Source organism: Malus domestica, chromosome 07, assembly GCF_042453785.1.
Source record: "Malus domestica chromosome 07, GDT2T_hap1".
In the NCBI taxonomy this organism is placed as follows: domain Eukaryota; kingdom Viridiplantae; phylum Streptophyta; class Magnoliopsida; order Rosales; family Rosaceae; genus Malus; species Malus domestica.
The window spans coordinates 20,387,206-20,396,997 of NC_091667.1; the positions used below are offsets into that span (position 1 = coordinate 20,387,206).

Sequence of the window (9,792 nt, forward strand, 5' to 3'; positions counted from 1 at the left end):
TTTTAGTATTTCACATTGATAATCCTTATGCATTGGAATCACCTAAGCCCTTTCACACAGCTTGGATACCGAACGAACTAACAATAAGTACAAAACTGATACTTAATTCTTGTATGTGGTCATATTCTTTAGAAAGTAAATACTGTGCAGATAATCATTTTGAATGGTTAAGACAGTATACTTTACAAAGTCAAAGAGTAAAAAATTCATAATTTAACATAAAAGTCCCCGCTGTTTGATGCACTTCAAAGTATCCAAGAAAAAAAAAAAAAAAAAAACAAACGAACACTTCATGCATGTTCTCTATATATATCCAACAAAAGGATCCGACTTCTTCAAACCAACGTAAACCAAGGCCAGAGAAAGAAAGAGAAGATGAATAACAAGATGTTTTCAAGTTCTTTTTTCTTCATCTTAATCATTCTTGCTACGAACTGGTTGAGCATTGAAGCTCAAAAATGCAAGCCTAGTGGCAAGCTTAGGGGGAAAGAGCCTCCTCCAGGACAATGTAACCAAGGGAATGACTCCGAGTGCTGCAAAAAAGGCAAGCTTTACCCCACCTACACGTGCTCACCTCAGGTGTCTAAGAAAACGAAAGCAACCTTGACCATCAACAGCTTTCAAAAGGGTGGTGATGGTGGCGGTCCATCAGCATGTGACAATAAGTTCCACTCGGATAAGAGTCCTGTTGTGGCATTGTCGACAGGCTGGTACAACAAAGGGAGCCGGTGTTTAGACCATATTACCATCCATGGTAATGGAAGGACTGTCAAAGCGATGGTTGTCGACGAGTGCGACTCCACAGTAGGATGTGATGCCGAGCACGATTACCAGCCTCCATGTGCTAACAATTTGGTTGACGCCTCTAAAGCTGTTTGGAAGGCCTTGGGAGTGTCAGAAAGTGACCCAAAATGGGGTTTTATGGATATATTCTGGTCTGATGCGTAATTGAGTGGTTTCCTCCATTTTTCCAATAAAAATTAGTGTGAAAGGTTCAATGCTTTTGTTGGGCTAGCTCATGCCTAATACTGCGACTGTGTCAAGAGTGTGAAGCTGTACAACATGTTGTACTATCGTCATCTCTCTTGTTTCTTCATTCCTATTTCCAAGTTTATGGGGAATAAAGTTCACTTGAATTAGTGAAATGAGTAAACTTCTTTTGTCATATAATTGGCATTGTATGTTTGTCTTTCTCTTTCTGGTGTCTTATTTTGTTAAACTGTCAATTTAACACCGTATTAATTCAAACAATAGTCCAAATAACCAATCGTTTTTAATTTGACAGTATGATATAATAATCAACATGACATTAATATTCAGCGTCTGAATTACAAGAAGACGTTATCATAAGGTGTAAAGCTTATTTTGCATCTATATTTAGTCCTAAGTTTAATTAGAAGCCCTCTCAAGATCCAAAAGGATTTTCTTTCTGGCTATTTCTTTAGTTGATATCTTTTAGTATCTTTTTTAGCTATACATCATCAGATATTTGAATCAACCAAGAAATACAGAAGAAACAATAAATACATGATTTGTATGGTGGTGATATAATAAAAACAGAGAAGCTTTTCGACGTTTTCATTACTGTCTGCCGATCATCAGATAGTGTTTATGATAACTTTTTAATTCATTTACCTCACTAATTGTATTACAAAACACCACGTATTTGAAGCAGTATACTCTATCTGCAGAGAAGATTACAAACATATCATAATTTGACATAGAAAAAACAGCTGTTTCAGGCAGTATTAGGCATCAGAAGGAAGATTGAAGAAGATCATATGAAGGATCAGATTTATATATGCAGATGCTTTTCTCTTCATCTTACTCGTTCTTGTAACAAAGAGAATGACTCCGACGGCTACAAGAAAGGAAAGGTTCACGTGTTTGTAAGATATTTATCATGTTATATTGTTAGTTTCGTTCAAACAACGGTGACACAAACTAACAGTTTTATGTCGACAAGTCCAAAAACATAACATACAATTACGTCTGGCAAAAGAACATTTTCATTCTTATATGTCGAAAAGAAGGTTGTTTTCATCACAGATGGTATCTGAAATTGACCATCACCATCAAGATGGTCTCTAAAATTGAAAATCAATCAATGTAGTTCCTGAAAATAGGTGTCGCAAATCAACGTGGTCCTTCCGTCACAATTTTGTTAAAATTCCGTTAAGTGCTAATGTAGCACATATATGAGCGCAACAATATTTACGGGTTTTTATCACAAATGATCCCTGAAATTGACTCACACCATTAAGATGGTCTTTGAAATTGACCCACATTATCAAGATGGTCCCTAAAATTGAAAATTGATGAATGTAGTCTTTGAAAATAGGTGTTGCAAATCAATATGATCTTTCAGCCACAATTCCGTAAAATTTTTGTTATATGTTGATGTGGGTATAATAATTAATTAAAAAAGTTGTCTAAATACTTTTTTGCACAATATAATTTTTTTTCTTATAGTATGACCTACTCCAAAGAGAGATCCCTTCTAGAAATTCTCAAAGGCACAAGGCTTAACCAAGGCCTAAGAGGGGGTTTGAAAATAGTTTTCAACCAACAATAGACGCACCTCGATTATAACCTCATTATTTCAAGGTAGACCTCGTCGTTCTTTGAGTCACCAGACCACCAGGGAAGCGTCAAACAAGCTCTCCAAGATTAAAGTTGTGAGGATGTTGATCGCCTAAATGTTAACGGTGATGTCCCAAAAGTCGTTGCAATCAACCAAGCCATCACCAAAGGTGATCTCGATCGAGGTTCAATTTGATGAAGGGTGTTGAATTGTGTAAATTTTGATGTTTTGAGATTTTTTTTAGAGAATAGATTGCGAAGGAGGTAGATGAATGTGGACAGGGATTGGAGGTGATTGTAGGACTAAGTTTTTTGCTTCACAATTTTTTATTAACAATTAAATTATTAAACCTATTTGTAATTTTTTTAAATTTAATTAGGCTTTTGTGATCCATTTATATGTCACATCAGCACATAACAGAATTGTGACGGAATGACTACATTAATTTGGGATACTTATTTGCGGGACTACATTGATTGATTTTCAATTTCAGGGATCACTTTGATGTCACAGGTCAATTTTAGGGACCATTTTGATGTTGCGGGTTAATTTCAAAGATCATTTATGAGAAAATAGGACTTATGGAACCTATTTATGTGCCACATCAGCACTTAATGAAAATTTTTAATAGAATTGTGACGGAAGGACCACATTAATTTGCGACACTTATTTTCAGGAACTGCATTAATTATTTTCAATTTAAGGGATCATGTTGATGGTGAGGGTCAATTTCAGGAACTATTTGTGATAAAACCCCAAAACAAAACGACTGGAAGCCAAGCCACTGATGCTTAACCTGTTCATCAATCTCTGAATGTCAAGTTTCCTTGATAGCTTTGATAAAGTTAGGAGGTTTGATTTAACCATTTATAGATGTTTGAAAATGCAGAACAAAACATCAATACTTCTAACCATGATTACAACAGTTTGCATACATCTGTGTACACGTCCATGATTGACAATAAACATTAAACAGAACACCAGCAGATACGCCTTACGATTTACAAGTACTGCTATGAAAATCCAAAACCGGATACATTGGCAGGACAAACTTTACCACATCCAAGTAGACCTATTACAACATACTATCCGTTCTTGCTGGCAGCCTTCTGAAGAAGTTAATCGGGGTTGATGGCATCTTACCCCTGAACCTCGGGTGCCTCATGAGGTAAATGCCACCGAGAAGAACCAGGACCTGGAAAGGGGTCACGTACAACACAATAGCAGCCACGAGACAGAAAGTAATATATAAAGTAGTGGCACGAGGATCACGCCAACTGAGAAGTGCCTGAAGCCTCTCCCCTTGGGTTGCAACATCACCCACCACGGTTTGAATTCTTCCAGCAACACTCCTCAAGCGGTCATACCTCATTCGAACTATATCTGAACCCCGTGATGTTGGGAATGTGTCAAATTCCTCATCAAGCTCGTCAGGGTGCACAGCATCTGCATATGAGATTCTTGTGTTCATGTGAGGAGGGTACCTTGGGCGGTACCTCCAGTTCCAAATCCCTATCAGAAACATGTATAGGAACACAGTTGGTAAAATCAGTTCTGGGAAACACACGAGCATCATGAACAGAACATGTACTAGTACTGTTGTGATGGGGTTTTTCCATTTGCAGACTTCTCCAAACCATTTTGCAATAGCAAACAACCCTGAAAAAACTGCCATCAGTCTGAAAAAGTTTGCCTTGCTGCGCCTCATGCTCCAAAGATGAGAGTCTGCATCCGACATGTATTCTACTACTTCCTTCCTGAGAGGTGGTTCTGCCCGACTAAGACGAGCTGCCACTATGTTGACAGCTTGATGACGTAACATATCTTGCTGCATCACACTCAATGGCCTTGCATAATGCATCTTTGGCAAAAGGGGTTTCGAGTATTTAAACATCATGTTAACGAATGATGTGCATGAAAATCTGATTGCAAGATGCAATTCACCCATCTTTTTTACACCTGAAGGATGAAGAACTAGTAATGGGTAATTGTGTGTGTAGACACGGCCAGTCTCAAGGGTAGAGATTCGAATCCGGACCTTGCCAATTTTCACATCCCTGCCACTGCCATTTGTATTACCAATCTGACTGTTATCAAAAACCCCCACCGTGAGAACCGTGGCAGGATCATAAACCTCCCAAGTGTACTGCTCATTGTATTTTGGGCTCAGGCTGTTATTTATAGTTCGAGTACGAACCCATTTTTGCCCATACTTTGCTACACAATATGTGTCTGATACACCCTTCCCATCCCTTGTTTTCATTGGGTGTAGCCCTTCAGCATTTAGAATTCCGAGCTCCAACATACCAATATGTGACTTCCATAGCTGCTTAGCTGTAGGTCGAAGGTCGCTGCTGTAGTGAGTTGACTCATCAAGCACATGGTACCCTCCATCAAGGCAAACACGGAGATGGATTCTACTGGAAAACTTATCTTTATCTTTCTTCCGCTGTTCCCCCTCCATGGCATCTGACATATGCTTTTCAAGGTTAAACCATCGGCCACGAATTAATCGATCATCAGCACGCCTCTCAACAGCGTTCAATGGTATAACAACCCTTCCTAGGATCTCGTCTTTGCTTGGACCTACGCGATCTTCAACTGAAATGATCAGATGATCGTCAAAGGGTTCAGCAGCAACAAACATCAGGTCCTCATTCCACATTGGGTTCATAGCTCGAGATTGAACTGGTTTTGTCTTTAAAACCTGATTACCGATCTGTACTTTTGCATATGCATCTGGAAAGCGGGACCTGTCAGATAGAACCAAGTCCTGTGCCTCAATCACATTTACTCGAACATACCATAGTCTTGGTGAATGGTAAACTTTTGAACGGATGTGTCCATAAGCAACCAAAGAACCATCATCAGGACCAATTGCATCAGAATGCCAGGCCTCTGGAAAAGCCTCATCAGCTTGTGTGCCAATCCATACAGCAAGCATCAGCTCTCCTTTGTCCTTCTTCCCATCCTTATCTGCAAGCCGATACCATTCTGGGGCCAATGGGCTGTCTGGTGGAAATCGACGAGGAACTTCAAGGATCTCAAACCGCACAAACCCAACAAAGTCATCTTTCAAAAGATCCTTGTCTTTGACTACAACGTCCAAAACAGATGATTGCTGATTATCCTTTGCAAAAGCAAATACCTGGTTCCATTCAGGGTTCTGCCTTTTCTCAAAATGCCTTGTAATTCCTTTGAAGTTCCCAACTCTTACTTCAACATATGGGTCAAGGCTACCTGTTATATCCATGTGAGGGAGGTCACGGGCTTTCACAACTCGTACAAACAGGTACTCCATCTTTTCAACAAGGTCATAGGTGCCGGATGGCCTGTCTCCAGGTATGACTCGCCCTCCAACAATTCGCCCCCCTCCAAGGTAAGGACTTGTCTCTTTAAGGGAATAATCAGGAGCTTGAGCTGATGAACCTGGGTACGTGCTGCGAACAACTGGAGGCTGTGGTTGAGACCTCATTTCCTGCATCCCATAGTTCACTGACGACTGCATTGGTGCTGAAGGAATATTCTGCTGCTGTGCTACGTTGGGGTTTGGAAGGTGGTGAAATGTACGTCTCGACTCAGATTTTCCATTGGACATCATGTTTGAGATAACATTTGGAACTTGTGGCGATTGTAATTGAACACGTGCAGAGCGTGAATCTCTGTCCAGAGGTGAATCCAGTGCAGGAAGTGGATTTGAGGATCTTATAGACGGGTCATCAGTAACAAAAACTTTTAGACCAAGCTCTCCCTTAACGCGTGAGAAAAGGCCTCGCTTCTCCAGAGGGTAGTGCAAAACAACAGCATCAGAATATGGAACAAATGATGTCCCAGTAAGACAAACCTTTCCGAGGAAAGAATTGGAGTTGCCCTTACCATGGTGATATATATAGGCTTCAAGACTGAGGTTAGAGAGATCGCTTGGATCAGAGATGTTGAAGTAGAAGCTCTCGTTCCAAACGGGATTGAGATCTTTTTCTTTTATGGTGGTTCGGAATCTCTGATGATCAAAGTGGAGCTCCACAAATGCGTTGGCAGCGCCCTGCCCATCTTTGGGCATAAGGTCATGGGCAGCCACAACCTCCACCCCTAACTTAAAGTTCATTGAACTTTGACAATCGAAGTAATACTGCTGAAAGAAATATATCTAGCTGTTTAAAGGAATTGGTAAGACCGATCGGAGTACCTGAGAATGAACCAAAAAAGTAACTCAAAATTTACAGATGATACCTCAAATGCCGAAATTAATAGCAAGATAATCACATAGAACCTGTACATATGGAACTGTGTAATCATTAAAAAAATAAAAGTGTTTGAATGATCAATAAAAATAACGAATGATATTCCCAATTTGTTTAGTACAACTGCAACTAATCACTTGTTTTCTGGTATCTAATTCTATAAAAATCCGTTTACAAATTACAGTCACTTTTTTCCCTCAGATATTTCAGCAACCAAACAGAACATAAATCTGTTCTAAAGGAAATCGGGAGGTATACGTCTCATTTTAAACGTCCCAGAAAATTGATACTCCAAAAGAAATTAAGAAATCAGAAGGGTGATGAGAATCTACAAGTCCTTGTCTTCGACAAGTTAGATTCTCGCAAACAATCTTCAATGCTTTACCTTCTTATCAAGTACATGATCTGTAATACCAAGATATTCCGAAACTAAAAGAAAAGAAGAAACAAACAGGAAAAAGCCCTGCACCCTTTTAAGATTCCAGAGAGTGGAATCTTCCTAAATCATTATTTTCCACTTTCCCCAGAGCAGAAATTTCTTGTTCTGTTCTTTGGGATTACTAAAAAGAACTAATTAATTGAAAAGTAAGGTATCCAGAAAGATATGTATATACCATGTCCCTTTATTCAGCTAAAGGAGAAGTAACCTCCATCAAAACACACAGTGCAAACATAATATTTCATCCGATTACACAAAATTTGAAGTGAAGAAAGTTGCTGGAGACCCAGATAGAGGAAATATATAATCAGAAATAGGTATATTGAGGAATCAATTATCATGGTAAAAACTAAAAACTTTCACAAGAAACAAACAGGCATATATTCAAACTTATAACCTGATTTTTTTTTTTAAACTTGACGAAGTTATACAAAACCCACCTCCCTTTTGGACCAAACTTCATAAATTTTCTCAATGATCATAAACCAATTAGCTTTAATAACCATCATTTACCATCCAGAGAAATAGTATATACCATGTTAACTTGTGTCTAAACACACAGAGAAAAGATAAGTTTTACATCCGATTAAACAAAATTTGAGACATGAAAAATGACTGGAGATCAGATACATGAAAGATAAGAAACAACAACCATGGTAAAAGATAAAAACTTTCTTAAGAACAAACATACGTATATCCACACAAACAATCATATTATCATAAATTTCAAAAATATTAAAACCCCAGAAGAGATTATCTCAAATTTTCACCAAACTTCAATTCCAAACTCCAAATTTCTCATATTTCCTCAAGGTCAGAAACCCCATCAGTTCAAGTAACCATAATCTACCATCCAACACAAAAGTACGCAACAAAGTACATAGCATTAAAAAGAAGCTCACCTTGTCTTTGAGCTTGACAGGCTGGGTTCAGAAGCACACAGATTTTGGGAGACAGATTGAATTGAACCCAAAAACAGAGACCAGAAGGAGGGTACTTATGCACAAACAGAAAACTGAAAAATGGAAGAAAAAAAAAAGATGACAGAGTTTCTGGGATGGTTCCAAGAGAAAGAGAGTCGTCGAAAACGAGTTAAAAATGGACTTTGATTGGCTAGAGAGAGAGAGGGTGGGGGGTCTACTCTGGCATACGACCGAGAGGAGGGTCGTTGTGATTTGTATTTTAGCCGAGGCGCGTTTATGGCAAAAGACCGGAAAGGCCAATACACATTTGAGACGAAGTTCTCTGCACTGGCCGGTTGCGTGCACCACGTGGCCTTCAACTACAGCGCTACCTTTTTCTTTTTTATTGAATTTTTGTGTTTTGTTTTACCAACTCACTCCAGCATATCTAAATTCCCCATTGTAAGTAAAATATCATAGGTTCGATTCTCGTTAAAAGCAAATTTGAACTACATTATTGCTAGCTAATTGTGAGGCTAAGTCCACCTCCTCCCTTCATAGTGTAGATAATATTGTTTGCTCAAAAGAAAAAATAGGCTACTTGATAAATAAAAAATGCAAATCAACATTCAGGTTATGTGGCTAGCCACAATAATAAAAATGTAGCTAGTATTGTTCCTTCCAATCTTACGCTCATAATTCTGAGTTTCATATTATTTATATAAAAGAGAATTAGCTGGTGAGTTCGTCATGGCATTTCACCTTTTCGTAGCCCTAGAAAACTCATATATGCGTTTCAGTCTCTCTTTGACCACCATAGTGTGATTTATCAGTGCCATGAACCAATCACAAAACGTTCTATGTGAGATACAGGCCTAGAATTCATCCCTAACCACTAGGGCACCCCGTGGTGATTAATTTAGCTAGTATTGTTAGAGATGCTCTAAGTTTATACATCATGTCTTGGTTGTTTATTAGTTTTGAAGGTAATAAAAAAAAGGGAAATACCTAGAAATAAGACAATTTCATAATCTTGGGACAGAAATATGACATTTCAAATATGCACACATCATGCACAAGCCATGCACAAACAATCGGACAGAAATAGGATTTTTCCTACACCTTGAAATGACCTAATTACCCTTGTATATAAATGGGTTATTTCTTCCCATTTTCTTATTTCTCTCTCTACTCTCTCTCTCTTCTCTCACTTTCTCCCTCACGCACTATCTCCCCTTCTCACTGTGCACACACAGTGCACAGTCATCCCGACCAACACCGTCCAAATTGAAGCCACCACTAATTTCATTTCGTCCTTACAAGTCCAAAACACCTAGCCTTGTCACAAATCTCGTCCCCAATCGTCGGGATCGAAACTCAAGCAAGCCATAAGTTTTTTGGCCATTTTCCAGCAACACGGCAAACAATCGAGACTCGAGACCACCACCACTAGACTCGCATTGAGGGTGTGAACAAAGCCTAGTCATTAAATGCTGGTGTTTTGTTGGATGAATTTTTCAGGATTTGCTCATTGTATGTACACGACATGCATATGATACGCTCACAAATTGAGCCAACCCAAAAACTAAGAAGTTAAATTAGGGTTTGTGTTTCATGTTGGGGCCT

The 9,792-nt window shown here is 38.8% G+C and overlaps 2 protein-coding genes across 2 annotated transcripts; one reads left to right on the forward strand and one right to left on the reverse strand.

Annotated features, from left to right (window-relative positions):
* The first annotated feature begins 371 nt into the window (after positions 1–371).
* On the forward strand, positions 372–1,170 carry LOC103410186 (kiwellin-1-like). Its single transcript, XM_008348931.4, has one exon. The coding sequence runs from the start codon at positions 376–378 to the stop codon at positions 946–948; it is 573 nt and encodes a 190-aa protein (XP_008347153.3). The 5' UTR covers positions 372–375; the 3' UTR covers positions 949–1,170.
* Positions 1,171–3,468: 2,298 nt separating this feature from the next.
* LOC103420681 (FT-interacting protein 7-like) lies at positions 3,469–8,452 on the reverse strand. The gene is made up of 2 exons (XM_029105706.2): positions 8,167–8,452; positions 3,469–6,770 (listed from the first exon to the last, which is right to left on the reverse strand). The coding sequence occupies exon 2, from the start codon at positions 6,687–6,689 to the stop codon at positions 3,660–3,662; it is 3,030 nt and encodes a 1,009-aa protein (XP_028961539.2). The 5' UTR covers positions 6,690–6,770; positions 8,167–8,452; the 3' UTR covers positions 3,469–3,659.
* Positions 8,453–9,792: the final 1,340 nt, after the last annotated feature.